Source organism: Myxine glutinosa, chromosome 13 (assembly GCF_964187855.1).
Source record: "Myxine glutinosa chromosome 13, kmMyxGlut1.1, whole genome shotgun sequence".
NCBI lineage: Eukaryota > Metazoa > Chordata > Myxini > Myxiniformes > Myxinidae > Myxine > Myxine glutinosa.
The window spans coordinates 40301321-40317396 of record NC_136273.1 but is presented as its reverse complement, the minus strand read 5'-3'; the positions used below and the strand labels follow the sequence as shown (position 1 = coordinate 40317396).

At 37.8% G+C, this 16076-nt stretch overlaps 1 protein-coding gene across 1 annotated transcript in view; it reads right to left on the bottom strand.

Moving 5' to 3' along the window:
• Positions 1–12913, bottom strand: part of LOC137438348 (uncharacterized) — a 160729-nt gene extending 147816 nt beyond the window's left edge. The window contains exon 1 of the mRNA XM_078767358.1: positions 12555–12913. Coding sequence (XP_078623484.1) covers positions 12555–12697 — 143 coding nt within the window. The 5' untranslated portion in view covers positions 12698–12913. The remainder of the gene's footprint in view (positions 1–12554) is intronic.
• Between the last annotated feature and the right edge of the window lie 3163 nt (positions 12914–16076).

Sequence of the window (16076 nt, the reverse complement as noted above, 5' to 3'; positions counted from 1 at the left end):
ATAAAGTAGTGATGGGATGAGGAAGGCTTATCTAAAATAGTGATGGGATGGAGAAGGTTTATATAAAGTAGTGATGGGATGAGGAAGGTTTATATATAAAGTAGTGATAGGATGGGGAATGTTTATATAAAGTAGTGATGGGATGGAGAAGGTTTATATAAAGTAGTGATGGGATGGGGAATGTTTATATAAAGTAGTGATGGGATGGGGAATGTTTATATAAAGTAGTGATGGGATGGGGAATGTTTATATAAAGTAGTGATGGGATGGGGAATGTTTATATAAAGTAGTGATGGGATGGGGAATGTTTATATAAAGTAGTGATGGGATGAGGAAGGTTTATATATAAAGTAGTGATAGGATGGGGAAGGTTTATATAAAGTAGTGATGGGATGAGGAAGGTTTATATATAAAGTAGTGATAGGATGGGGAAGGTTTATATAAAGTAGTGATGGGATGAGGAAGGTTTATATATAAAGTAGTGATAGGATGGGGAAGGTTTATATAAAGTAGTGATGGGATGAGGAAGGTTTATATAAAGTAGTGATGGGATGAGGAAGGTTTATATATAAAGTAGTGATAGGATGGGGAAGGTTTATATAAAGTAGTGATGGGATGAGGAAGGTTTATATAAAGTAGTGATGGGATGAGGAAGGTTTATATAAAGTAGTGATGGGATGAGGAAGGTTTATATAAAGTAGTGATGGGATGAGGAAGGTTTATATATAAAGTAGTGATAGGATGGGGAAGGTTTATATAAAGTAGTGATGGGATGAGGAAGGTTTATATAAAGTAGTGATGGGATGAGGAAGGTTTATATAAAGTAGTGATGGGATGGGGAAGGTTTGTATAAAGTAGTGATGGGATGAGGAAGGTTTATATAAAGTAGTGATAGGATGAGGAAGGTTTATATAAAGTAGTGATGGGATGAGGAAGGTTTATATGAAGTACTGATGGGATGAGGAAGGCTTATATAAAAAAAGTGATAGGATGGGGAAGGTTTATATAAAGTAGTGATGGGATGAGGAAGGTTTATATATAAAGTAGTGATAGGATGGGGGAGGTTTATATAAAGTAGTGATGGGATGAGGAAGGTTTATATAAAGTAGTGATGGGATGAGGAAGGTTTATATAAAGTAGTGATGGGATGGGGAAGGTTTGTATAAAGTAGTGATGGGATGAGGAAGGTTTATATAAAGTAGTGATAGGATGAGGAAGGTTTATATAAAGTAGTGATGGGATGAGGAAGGTTTATATGAAGTACTGATGGGATGAGGAAGGCTTATATAAAAAAAGTGATAGGATGGGGAAGGTTTATATGAAGTAGTGATGGGATGAGGAAGGTTTATATGAAGTACTGATGGGATGAGGAAGGTTTATATAAAGTAGTGATGGGATGAGGAAGGCCTATATAAAGTAGTGATGGGATGAGGAAGGCTTATATAAAAAAAGTGATAGGATGGGGAAGGTTTATATAAAGTAGTGATGGGATGCGGAAGGCTTATATAAAATAGTGATGGGATGGGGAAGGTTTATATGAAGTAGTGATGGGATGACGAAGGTTTATATAAAGTAGTGATGGGATGAGGAAGGCTTATATAAAAAAAGTGATAGGATGGGGAAGGTTTATATAAAGTAGTGATGGGATGCGGAAGGCTTATATAAAATAGTGATGGGATGACGTAGGTTTATATAAAGTAGTGATGGGATGAGGAAGGCTTATATAAAGTAGTGATGGGATGACGTAGGTTTATATAAAGTAGTGATGGGATGAGGAAGGCTTATATAAAGTAGTGATGGGATGAGGAAGGCTTATCTAAAATAGTGATGGGATGGAGAAGGTTTATATAAAGTAGTGATGGGATGAGGAAGGTTTATATATAAAGTAGTGATAGGATGGGGAATGTTTATATAAAGTAGTGATGGGATGGAGAAGGTTTATATAAAGTAGTGATGGGATGGGGAATGTTTATATAAAGTAGTGATGGGATGGGGAATGTTTATATAAAGTAGTGATGGGATGGGGAATGTTTATATAAAGTAGTGATGGGATGGGGAATGTTTATATAAAGTAGTGATGGGATGGGGAATGTTTATATAAAGTAGTGATGGGATGGGGAATGTTTATATAAAGTAGTGATGGGATGAGGAAGGTTTATATATAAAGTAGTGATAGGATGGGGAAGGTTTATATAAAGTAGTGATGGGATGAGGAAGGTTTATATATAAAGTAGTGATAGGATGGGGAAGGTTTATATAAAGTAGTGATGGGATGAGGAAGGTTTATATATAAAGTAGTGATAGGATGGGGAAGGTTTATATAAAGTAGTGATGGGATGAGGAAGGTTTATATAAAGTAGTGATGGGATGAGGAAGGTTTATATATAAAGTAGTGATAGGATGGGGAAGGTTTATATAAAGTAGTGATGGGATGAGGAAGGTTTATATAAAGTAGTGATGGGATGAGGAAGGTTTATATAAAGTAGTGATGGGATGAGGAAGGTTTATATAAAGTAGTGATGGGATGAGGAAGGTTTATATATAAAATAGTGATGGGATGGGGAAGGTTTATATAAAATAGTGATGGGATGACGTAGGTTTATATAAAGTAGTGATGGGATGAGGAAGGCTTATATAAAGTAGTGATGGGATGACGTAGGTTTATATAAAGTAGTGATGGGATGAGGAAGGCTTATATAAAGTAGTGATGGGATGAGGAAGGCTTATCTAAAATAGTGATGGGATGGAGAAGGTTTATATAAAGTAGTGATGGGATGAGGAAGGTTTATATATAAAGTAGTGATAGGATGGGGAATGTTTATATAAAGTAGTGATGGGATGGAGAAGGTTTATATAAAGTAGTGATGGGATGGGGAATGTTTATATAAAGTAGTGATGGGATGGGGAATGTTTATATAAAGTAGTGATGGGATGGGGAATGTTTATATAAAGTAGTGATGGGATGGGGAATGTTTATATAAAGTAGTGATGGGATGGGGAATGTTTATATAAAGTAGTGATGGGATGAGGAAGGTTTATATATAAAGTAGTGATAGGATGGGGAAGGTTTATATAAAGTAGTGATGGGATGAGGAAGGTTTATATATAAAGTAGTGATAGGATGGGGAAGGTTTATATAAAGTAGTGATGGGATGAGGAAGGTTTATATATAAAGTAGTGATAGGATGGGGAAGGTTTATATAAAGTAGTGATGGGATGAGGAAGGTTTACGTAAAGTAGTGATGGGATGAGGAAGGTTTATATATAAAGTAGTGATAGGATGGGGAAGGTTTATATAAAGTAGTGATGGGATGAGGAAGGTTTATATAAAGTAGTGATGGGATGAGGAAGGTTTATATAAAGTAGTGATGGGATGAGGAAGGTTTATATAAAGTAGTGATGGGATGAGGAAGGTTTATATATAAAGTAGTGATAGGATGGGGAAGGTTTATATAAAGTAGTGATGGGATGAGGAAGGTTTATATATAAAGTAGTGATAGGATGGGGAAGGTTTATATAAAGTAGTGATGGGATGAGGAAGGTTTATATAAAGTAGTGATGGGATGAGGAAGGTTTATATAAAGTAGTGATGGGATGGGGAAGGTTTGTATAAAGTAGTGATGGGATGAGGAAGGTTTATATAAAGTAGTGATAGGATGAGGAAGGTTTATATAAAGTAGTGATGGGATGAGGAAGGTTTATATGAAGTACTGATGGGATGAGGAAGGCTTATATAAAAAAAGTGATAGGATGGGGAAGGTTTATATAAAGTAGTGATGGGATGAGGAAGGTTTATATATAAAGTAGTGATAGGATGGGGAAGGTTTATATAAAGTAGTGATGGGATGAGGAAGGTTTATATAAAGTAGTGATGGGATGAGGAAGGTTTATATAAAGTAGTGATGGGATGGGGAAGGTTTGTATAAAGTAGTGATGGGATGAGGAAGGTTTATATAAAGTAGTGATAGGATGAGGAAGGTTTATATAAAGTAGTGATGGGATGAGGAAGGTTTATATGAAGTACTGATGGGATGAGGAAGGCTTATATAAAAAAAGTGATAGGATGGGGAAGGTTTATATGAAGTAGTGATGGGATGAGGAAGGTTTATATGAAGTACTGATGGGATGAGGAAGGTTTATATAAAGTAGTGATGGGATGAGGAAGGCCTATATAAAGTAGTGATGGGATGAGGAAGGCTTATATAAAAAAAGTGATAGGATGGGGAAGGTTTATATAAAGTAGTGATAGGATGCGGAAGGCTTATATAAAATAGTGATGGGATGGGGAAGGTTTATATGAAGTAGTGATGGGATGACGAAGGTTTATATAAAGTAGTGATGGGATGAGGAAGGCTTATATAAAAAAAGTGATAGGATGGGGAAGGTTTATATAAAGTAGTGATGGGATGCGGAAGGCTTATATAAAATAGTGATGGGATGGGGAAGGTTTATATAAAATAGTGATGGGATGACGTAGGTTTATATAAAGTAGTGATGGGATGAGGAAGGCTTATATAAAGTAGTGATGGGATGACGTAGGTTTATATAAAGTAGTGATGGGATGAGGAAGGCTTATATAAAGTAGTGATGGGATGAGGAAGGCTTATCTAAAATAGTGATGGGATGGAGAAGGTTTATATAAAGTAGTGATGGGATGAGGAAGGTTTATATATAAAGTAGTGATAGGATGGGGAATGTTTATATAAAGTAGTGATGGGATGGAGAAGGTTTATATAAAGTAGTGATGGGATGGGGAATGTTTATATAAAGTAGTGATGGGATGGGGAATGTTTATATAAAGTAGTGATGGGATGGGGAATGTTTATATAAAGTAGTGATGGGATGGGGAATGTTTATATAAAGTAGTGATGGGATGAGGAAGGTTTATATATAAAGTAGTGATAGGATGGGGAAGGTTTATATAAAGTAGTGATGGGATGAGGAAGGTTTATCTAAAATAGTGATGGGATGAGGAAGGTTTATATAAAGTAGTGATGGGATGAGGAAGGTTTATATAAAGTAGTGATGGGATGAGGAAGGTTTATATATAAAGTAGTGATAGGATGGGGAAGGTTTATATAAAGTAGTGATGGGATGAGGAAGGTTTATATATAAAGTAGTGATAGGATGGGGAAGGTTTATATAAAGTAGTGATGGGATGAGGAAGGTTTATATAAAGTAGTGATGGGATGAGGAAGGTTTATATAAAGTAGTGATGGGATGGGGAAGGTTTGTATAAAGTAGTGATGGGATGAGGAAGGTTTATATAAAGTAGTGATAGGATGAGGAAGGTTTATATAAAGTAGTGATGGGATGAGGAAGGTTATATATAAAGTAGTGATAGGATGGGGAAGGTTTATATAAAGTAGTGATGGGATGAGGAAGGTTTATATATAAAGTAGTGATAGGATGGGGAAGGTTTATATAAAGTAGTGATGGGAGGAGGAAGGTTTATATATAAAGTAGTGATAGGATGGGGAAGGTTTATATAAAGTAGTGATGGGATGGAGAAGGTTTATATGAAGTAGTGATGGGATGAGGAAGGTTTATATAAAGTAGTGATGGGATGAGGAAGGTTTATATATAAAGTAGTGATGGGATGGGGAAGGTTTATATAAAGTAGTGATGGGATGGAGAAGGTTTATATAAAGTAGTGATGGGATGAGGAAGGTTTATATAAAGTAGTGATGGGATGAGGAAGGTTTATATAAAGTAGTGATGGGATGAGGAAGGTTTATATAAAGTAGTGATGGGATGAGGAAGGTTTATATAAAGTAGTGATAGGATGGGGAAGGTTTATATATAAAGTAGTGATAGGATGGGGAAGGTTTATATAAAGTAGTGATGGGATGGAGAAGGTTTATATAAAGTAGTGATGGGATGAGGAAGGTTTATATATAAAGTAGTGATAGGATGGGGAAGGTTTATATAAAGTAGTGATGGGATGGAGAAGGTTTATATAAAGTAGTGATGGGATGAGGAAGGTTTACATAAAGTAGTGATGGGGTGAGGAAGGTTTATATAAAGTAGTGATGCGATGAGGAAGGTTTATATATAAAGTAGTGATAGGATGGGGAAGGTTTATATAAAGTAGTGATGGGGTGAGGAAGGTTTATATAAAGTAGTGATGGGATGAGGAAGGTTTATATAAAGTAGTGATGGGATGGGGAAGGTTTATATAAAGTAGTGATGGGGTGAGGAATGTTTATATAAAGTAGTGATGGGTTGGGGATGGTTTATATAAAGTAGTGATGGGGTGAGGAAGGTTTATATAAAGTAGTGATGGGATGAGGAAGGTTTATATAAAGTAGTGATGGGATGGGGAAGGTTTGTATAAAGTAGTGATGGGATGAGGAAGGTTTATATAAAGTAGTGATAGGATGAGGAAGGTTTATATAAAGTAGTGATGGGATGAGGAAGGTTATATATAAAGTAGTGATAGGATGGGGAAGGTTTATATAAAGTAGTGATGGGATGAGGAAGGTTTATATATAAAGTAGTGATAGGATGGGGAAGGTTTATATAAAGTAGTGATGGGAGGAGGAAGGTTTATATATAAAGTAGTGATAGGATGGGGAAGGTTTATATAAAGTAGTGATGGGATGGAGAATGTTTATATGAAGTAGTGATGGGATGAGGAAGGTTTATATAAAGTAGTGATGGGATGAGGAAGGTTTATATATAAAGTAGTGATGGGATGGGGAAGGTTTATATAAAGTAGTGATGGGATGGAGAAGGTTTATATAAAGTAGTGATGGGATGAGGAAGGTTTATATAAAGTAGTGATGGGATGAGGAAGGTTTATATAAAGTAGTGATGGGATGAGGAAGGTTTATATAAAGTAGTGATGGGATGAGGAAGGTTTATATAAAGTAGTGATAGGATGGGGAAGGTTTATATATAAAGTAGTGATAGGATGGGGAAGGTTTATATAAAGTAGTGATGGGATGGAGAAGGTTTATATAAAGTAGTGATGGGATGAGGAAGGTTTATATATAAAGTAGTGATAGGATGGGGAAGGTTTATATAAAGTAGTGATGGGATGGAGAAGGTTTATATAAAGTAGTGATGGGATGAGGAAGGTTTACATAAAGTAGTGATGGGGTGAGGAAGGTTTATATAAAGTAGTGATGCAATGAGGAAGGTTTATATATAAAGTAGTGATAGGATGGGGAAGGTTTATATAAAGTAGTGATGGGGTGAGGAAGGTTTATATAAAGTAGTGATGGGATGAGGAAGGTTTATATATAAAGTAGTGATGGGATGAGGAAGGTTTATATATAAAGTAGTGATAGGATGGGGAAGGTTTATATAAAGTAGTGATGGGATGGAGAAGGTTTATATAAAGTAGTGATGGGATGAGGAAGGTTTATATATAAAGTAGTGATAGGATGGGGAAGGTTTATATATAAAGTAGTGATAGGATGAGGAAGGTTTATATATAAAGTAGTGATAGGATGGGGAAGGTTTATATAAAGTAGTGATGGGATGAGGGAGGTTTATATATAAAGTAGTGATGGGATGGGGAAGGTTTATATAAAGTAGTGATGGGATGAGGGAGGTTTATATATAAAGTAGTGATAGGATGGGGAAGGTTTATATAAAATAATGATGGGATGAGGAAGGTTTATATAAAATAATGATGGGATGAGGAAGGTTTATATATGAAGTAGTGATGGGATGAGGAAGGTTTATATATAAAGTAGTGATAGGATGAGGAAGGTTTATATATAAAGTAGTGATAGGATGGGGAAGGTTTATATAAAGTAGTGATGGGATGAGGGAGGTTTATATATAAAGTAGTGATGGGATGGGGAAGGTTTATATAAAGTAGTGATGGGATGAGGGAGGTTTATATATAAAGTAGTGATAGGATGGGGAAGGTTTATATAAAATAATGATGGGATGAGGAAGGTTTATATAAAGTAGTGATGGGATGGGGAAGGTTTATATAAAGTAGTGATGGGATGAGGGAGGTTTATATATAAAGTAGTGATAGGATGGGGAAGGTTTATATAAAGTAGTGATGGGATGAGGGAGGTTTATATATAAAGTAGTGATAGGATGGGGAAGGTTTATATAAAATAATGATGGGATGAGGAAGGTTTATATGAAGTAGTGATGGGATGGGGAAGGTTTATATATAAAGTAGTGATAGGATGGGGAAGGTTTATGTATAAAGTAGTGATAGGATGGGGAAGGTTTATATATAAAGTAGTGATAGGATGGGGAAGGTTTATATATAAAGTAGTGATAGGATGGGGGAGGTTTATATGAAGTAGTGATGGGGTGAGGAAGGTTTATATGAAGTAGTGATGGGGTGGGGAAGGTTTATATAAAGTGATAAGATGGGGAAGGTTTATATAAAGTAGTGATCGGATGAGGAAGGTTTATATATAAAGTAGTGATCGGATGGGGAAGGTTTATATAAAGTAGTGATAGGATGAGGAAGGTTTATATAAAGTAGTGATCGGATGGGGAAGGTTTATATAAAGTAGTGATAGGATGAGGAAGGTTAAAATAAAGTAGTGATGGGATGAGGAAGGTTTATATGAAGTAGTCATGGGGTGAGGAAGGTTTATATAAAGTAGTGATGGGGTGAGGAAGGTTTATATAAAGTAGTGATGGGGTGAGGAAGGTTTATATAAAGTAGTGATAGGATGAGGAAGGTTAAAATAAAGTAGTGATGGGATGAGTAAGGTTTATATAAAGTAGTGATGGGGTGAGGAAGGTTTATATAAAGTAGTGATGGGGTGAGGAAGGTTTATATAAAGCAGTGATGGGGTGAGGAAGGTTTATATAAAGTAGTGATGGGGTGAGGAAGGTTTATATAAAGTAGTGATAGGATGAGGAAGGTTAAAATAAAGTAGTGATGGGATGAGGAAGGTTTATATAAAGTAGTGATGGGGTGAGGAAGGTTTATATGAAGTAGTGATGGGGTGAGGAAGGTTTATATAAAGTAGTGATGGGGTGAGGAAGGTTTATATAAAGTAGTGATGGGGTGAGGAAGGTTTATATAAAGTAGTGATAGGATGAGGAAGGTTAAAATAAAGTAGTGATGGGATGAGGAAGGTTTATATAAAATAGTGATGGGGTGAGGAAGGTTTATATAAAGTAGTGATGGGGTGAGGAAGGTTTATATAAAGTAGTGATGGGGTGAGGAAGGTTTATTTGAAGTAGTGATGGGATGAGGAAGGTTTATATAAAGTAGTGATGGGGTGAGGAAGGTTTATATGAAGTAGTGATGGGGTGAGGAAGGTTTATATAAAGTAGTGATGGGATGGGGAAGGTTTATATAAAGTAGTGATGGGGTGAGGAATGTTTATATAAAGTAGTGATGGGTTGGGGATGGTTTATATGAAGTAGTGATGGGATGGGGAAGGTTTATATAAAGTAGTGATGGGTTGGGGATGGTTTATATGAAGTAGTGATGGGATGGGGATGGTTTATATGAAGTAGTGATGGGATGGGGAAGGTTTATATGAAGTAGTGATGGGATGGGGAAGGTTTATATGAAGTAGTGATGGGTTGGGGATGGTTTATATGAAGTAGTGATGGGATGGGGAAGGTTTATATGAAGTAGTGATGGGATGGGGAAGGTTTATATGAAGTAGTGATGGGTTGGGGATGGTTTATATGAAGTAGTGATGGGATGGGGAAGGTTTATATGAAGTAGTGATGGGTTGGGGATGGTTTATATGAAGTAGTGATGGGTTGGGGATGGTTTATATGAAGTAGTGATGGGATGGGGAAGGTTTATATGAAGTAGTGATGGGATGGGGATGGTTTATCCCCATCCCACATGATACACGATGTGCTGTCACATTATATGTAAGTTATTGATATATTTTACTTTTGATCTTGTTGCTATGTCCTAAGCAAAGTTATTGTATTCCCTCAAATGACACCAAGTGAATGATTCATTAAACTTCAAAATTGAGGAAATCTATGGAATTTGGGCGGAGCATTGGTATGCAATGGCCTACCCTTTTCAAAGGTTACAAGGGGTCTTTAACGTCCACAAGCAACCTCTCGCAGACAGGACAGACGGGTTGACGTGCTCTAGAATGAAGGACCTACAACTATGAAGCAATGCTATGCCCACAAAACCTCTGGGCTTTTTCGAAGCCTTTTGATGAAACCCTCATAATTTTGATGAAGACTGAGTTCCACGTAAAACACAAGGTTTAATTTGTTTTGTAATGTATCACTTTGACAATATTTAATGCAAAGGTTCGTCCCCTGGGGCAAGTTGAACAAACCTGTGCAAGCCAGAACAAACGAAATGTATCGTCTGTGCACAGTGGCGATGTGACCAAAAGCGTTCGTGTGTGTGTGTGTGTGTGTGTGTGTGTGTGTGTGTGTGTGTGTGTGTGTGTGTGTGTGTGTGTGTGTGTGTGTGTGTGTGTGTGTGTGTGTGTGTGTGTGTGTGTGTGTGTGTGTTCGTTCATATTAAATATACATTTTCCATTTTCCTTATTGGGTATATGCAGGGGAATGTTTCAGACACCTACAAAAAAAATAATCAAACATTTCTTCAAAATGCAAACAGGATTCGAACATCACCGGGCAACGCCAGGTACTCCGGCAGGTAAACGATAAAGCTTTTGTCCCGTCCTCTCCGCCCCCCCCCCCCCCCCCCAATACACCTCCTCATTTATCTTGATTTTTGTGACGGAACACGCAACTTGGGAAAAATCCATAAAGAGGCCCAGGTTTGTGTACATTGCTGTAACGTACACTTGTAATACCATTGCATGTACATAATGATGTGTTTGCATATGTCGGGCATGTCTCACAATCTCTCAGATGTTCTGTTGTTGTTGTTGTTGTTGTTGTTGTTGTTGTTTAAATAGCCACATGTTTTCCTCACACGAGTCTCAAAGACATCTTGAGTTGATGCTTTGATGGCCAGCGCTTTGGCCTGCCTTTTTTAATAATAAAAAAGGTAAAAAATCAAACATTTAAACAGCCTTGGACGTGCACCTTGACCTCACGGCCAATCCACACCGTCTATCAAGACTGTGCCATAACTGCCATTATCATACACATGCACTTCAACCCCAAGGCTGAAGCACATGGTCATTCAAAACACATGCACCCTGACCCCGAAGGGCCAGAACCAGAATGCATGGTCAATGGTCATACAATACTCCACCACAGTGGACCACTCCACCACTCCTCCACGAATTGAAGAGAAACCAGAGTTGAGTTGATCGCGTTGTTCGGCGGGATGTCCGTTTAATGTCCATCTGAGACATTTTATCGACATTTTATAGCTGGGTCGAGATTCGAACCCAAATGAGACACTTTCGAGGTGAGTGTGCGTATACCTCGAGTCATGTATTTACTCGTATCGTACGAACATGTATTTTTGTCCCTCGTCGCACCGCGGAGCGAAAGGGGGACTCTGGTTTTCCCCTCCGTCCGTGTGTGCGTCCGTCCGTCCGTGCGTGTGTGCGTGCGTGCGTACGTAAGCGAAGGACCGAATTCTAATTTGGTGTGTGGGTGCAACCCACGTCAAAATCCAAGATGGCCGCCGCCATGTATGTCTGAACCGTGTGAGCGGAATATCTTGAAAAATATCCCATCACATATCTTGGGTCCTCGGGTGTGTGTGTGTGTGTCCGGGCCATAACTTTTTTTTACCATTTGAGCTTTTGTCATCAAATTTTCAACAACCCCTTATTATGATAATACGGCGAAGATAAATGAATAATTGGGCAAAACGTCAAAGTCACAGTTTGTACAAATAAAAGATGTCTTATTGGACCATCTGCTACTGCGCAGTGTGCGGGTTTTGTAATCACCATCTGTACTTCAGTATGTCTGTCCAGGCCATAACTGTTTGACCAATATTTTTTCACCATTTCTTATTATTTGAGATTTTGTCATCAACTTTTCAACAAGCCTTTATTATGAGAATATTGAGATCACAAATTTTTTTTAAGTACAATTTTTCTTCCTTTTTTATTCAGCTGTTTTTGTCAAGTTTAGTTTGAGTATAAAGGGGACGCGGAAGGGCTTTGCATTTTGAGATTCTTTGTATAGTTATTATTGCTAGTATGCTACACCTGGGCCCTACCAATCATGTGTAATTTGCTCATACAGTTGCTCATGTTTCTTGCCTGGTAGTTGACAGTGTGTCGTTTAAAGCATTCACAACCAGCTTTAGCTTTGTGGAAATACCCTAATGCTCTGGGTAACACGTTGTAACACGTGTGTACATTATTATTGACTTTTTTTACTTCCCTTGTACAGAGTATGGAAATAAACTGAAACTTCATATAACTCTAACCCTAACCAATAATAGCAAGAACCTTTAACTGCAGTCCCAGAAATTCCAGAACAAAAAAGGTTGAGAGTTTCCACCATGTGTTCATAAATGTGTTATTAACACTCATCCGAAGGACTCGTTGAGTTTGTCACCTTCATCTAAAGTCTAAACCTCAGACTGGTGGAAGTTGTCACCTTACTCACCGAAACAACACTCCCGTCCTATAGACGTCCCTCACCTTCTTTTGCTGGATTAACATCACTCATGCCCAACTCACCTGTCCTCGCTATTTTCGCCCACGGGGGTCCGCACAAGGGGTCTCGAGATTGACCTCATAAACTTGTGACTTGTCGGAGAATCATTCCGCTCGCTGTCCTTGTCAGAGAGACCTTCATGTCTCCGACTCGATAGTCTCCGCATGATGCTCGACTCGCTCGAGGAAAGTTTCCCTTTCCTGTATGTCTGGTTTCCAACTTGTTTATAGAATGTTCTTGTCCATCTCACGTGTCTTTCTTTTGCTCTCTGCTGCCCAAATGCACACCTCTTCTCGTTTATTTTCTTTTATTCCCTTCACTTTTCTCTCTCTCACCCTCGTTCTCGTTGTCTTCGGTTGTGTCCACACCCCACGTGTGCCCTGAGTGACACGCCCCAACACCCCGACACACTCCTCCCTTTACACCATTTATATATACAGAGTGCCTTCAGAAAGTATTCACACCTCTTCACTTTTTTCATATTTTATTGTGTTACAGACTGAATTTTAAATGGATTGAATTGAAATTTTTTGACATTGATCTAAAAAAAATACCTCATAATGTCAAATTGAAAACATGTTTTTAGAAACTTTTACAAAATCATTAAAAATGAAAACTTGAAATGTCTTGAGTCAATAACAATTCAACCCCCTTGCTATGACACTCCAAATTGAGCTCAGGTGCATCCAATTCACTAATATAGGCTGTTTAGGTAGTCGGTTGAAGACAGCAACCGTTCAGGGTAGTACTACCGTTCAGACTTAGGAGCGTTAAAGTGGTGTCCGGAACTATCTTGCACACTCCATGCCAGGATTGCTGGTCTTACTTTCTGTCTCACTCAAACTATAGCTACTGGGCTAGCTTTAATCTCTCTTTCTTGCAAACAAACATCATACACTTTTCTAACTCATTTTCACTCCTCACCTTTACATTCTCTCTTTGATTTCTCTTTGCTCACATTTTTCAATGCTATTATTTTATTTAAGGCCTGGCCTCAATGAGGACTAGGTAGTCAGTGACTGGAGCCTTCAACATAAAAAAATAAAAATAAACAAGTACAGATACATTCAAAGTACACCTCCCCCATGCCAAATAAATAAATATCATCCAGTGCGGCACATAGACTGTATTGGGAGGGATAGGTGTACAATAATTGATTGATTAATTGCATAATTAAAATCAATAAATAGTGATCATAAAATATTTTCTTAATCAATTGGCTAATAACACACCTAAACCACCAGTGCTTCATCCGAAACTGTAACTTTTTGAAAATTAATTCAATAAGTCATTAATTGAAAAAAAAAATAATTAATTGATTAATCAATAAATAAATAATCGATTAATTGATGAATCAATAAATCAAAAATATCCTTTATAGCCACATCACTTGGTCATTGTCGTGTCCAAATATCAACTTCCTAGCTCAAAAGGTACCTGAGATATTGCCGAGATGAGAAAGAAAATAAATAAATGATTAATAATGAAAGAAATAAATGATAATCATAAAATAATTAAATAATTAATCAATTGGCTAATAGAATACCTAAACCACCACCGTTTCATCCGAATTTAACTTTAAAAAAATTATTAATTAAGTCATTAATCGAATAATTAAATAATTTATCGATTAATTGATTAATCAATAAATCAAAAATAGCGTTTACAGCCAAATCACTTGGTCATTGTCGTGTCCAAATATCAGCTTCCTAACTCAAAAGGTGCCTGAGATAATACCCAGAGGAGAAAGGAAATAAATAAGTACGTAATTAATCAATAATAATTAAGTAACGAATCAATTAATTGATTAATCAAAAAACAAAAAATAATGTTTTTGCCAAAGCACTTGCTCACTATTTTGCCAAAATTTCAGCTTCTTAGCTCAAAGGAGGGCTGAGATATCGCCCGGACAAACAAACAAGAAAAGAAAACAAACAAGGAAACAAACAAGGAAACAAGAAAACAAACAAACAACAAAACAAAAAAGAAAACAACCGGAGTGAAAACTGAGTACTCTCTTTCAGCACGCGTCATTGCTGGGCTGCCTTCAGTGCCCGGCAATGACGTCATGCAGCGCCTGGAGATGGCATAGGAACGAGCGGTGTACAATAAAAATAAATATTTCCTTTGATCATCCTTGAGATGCCTCTACCACTTGATTGGAGACCATCTGTGGCCAATTCAATTGATTGGACATGATTTAGAAAGAAACACACCTTTCTATATAAAGTCCCACAGTTAACAGTGCATGTCAGAGCTGAAACTCTATGATGAAGTTCAACAAACTGTCCATAGAACTCTGAGATAGATTTTTGAGGAGGCATAGATCTGGGGAAAACCCCAAGAGACCCCAAGACCCCAAGAGCACAATTATGTTAAAAAAATGTTATCCCATATAACATGGGCCCCAAGAGCAGCTGAAAATGTTAAAAGACCCCAAGAGCACAATGAACTCCGTCATTAGAAAATGGAAAGAATATGGAACTACACACTCTTCCTAGAGCTGGCCGTCTGACCAAACTGAGCAACCAGGCAAGAAGGATCTTGGTCAGGGAGGTGACCAAGAACCCAATGACCACTCTGACAGAACTACAGAGATCCTTGGCTGAGATGGGAGAACCTGCTGGAAGGCCAACAGTCTCTGCAGCACTTCACGAATCTAAGCTTTATGGGAGAGTGGCCAGACGGAAGCCACTCCTGAGAAAAAGGCACATGACAGCATGCCTGGAGTTTGCAAAAAGGCATGTGAAAGACTCAGAGAATGAGGCAAAAGATTCTGTCGTCTGATGAGGTGAAAATTGAACTTTTTGGCCTGAATACAAAGTCTGGCAGAAACTGAGCACAGCTCTAACACAATCCCTACCATGAAGCAATGAAGCATGGTGGTGGCAGCATCATGCTATGGGGATGCTTTTCAGTGGAAGGGACTGGGAGACTTCTAAGGATAGAGGGAACAACGAATGGAAACAATTACAGGAAGATCCTTGAGAAGAACCTGCTTCATAGTGCAAAATACCTCAGATTGCGGTGAAGATTTGCATTCCAACAGGACAAGGACCCCAAGTATACAGCCAAAGCAACACTGGAATGACTTCAGAACAAGAACATGAAAGTCCTTTGGTGGCCTAGCCAAAGCCCAGACTTGAATCCCATTGAGAATCAGTGGAAAGACGTGAAGATTGTTGTTCACCGACGCTCCCCATATAACTTGACAGAGCTTGAGCAAATCTGCAAGGAAGAATGGGAGAAACCCCCCAAATCCAGATGTGCAAAGCTGATGCAGACAAACCCAAGAAGACTTGAAGCTGTAATCACTACCAATGACACTTCTATGAAGTACTAGACGACCCATGACCCGTTGGGTCAATGTCAGTTTGAATAGATATGAGAATAGAACTAAAGCGAACGCTGGACATCATCAGGGAGATTATTTGGGCCAGCAAGCCATAAGGCTCACCTCTCCAGCGTTCTAAATCACTTACCTGTGACACATGATTTCAGCCCTTATCTCCAATCACGTTTTTTTTGTTTGTTTGTTTGAAAAA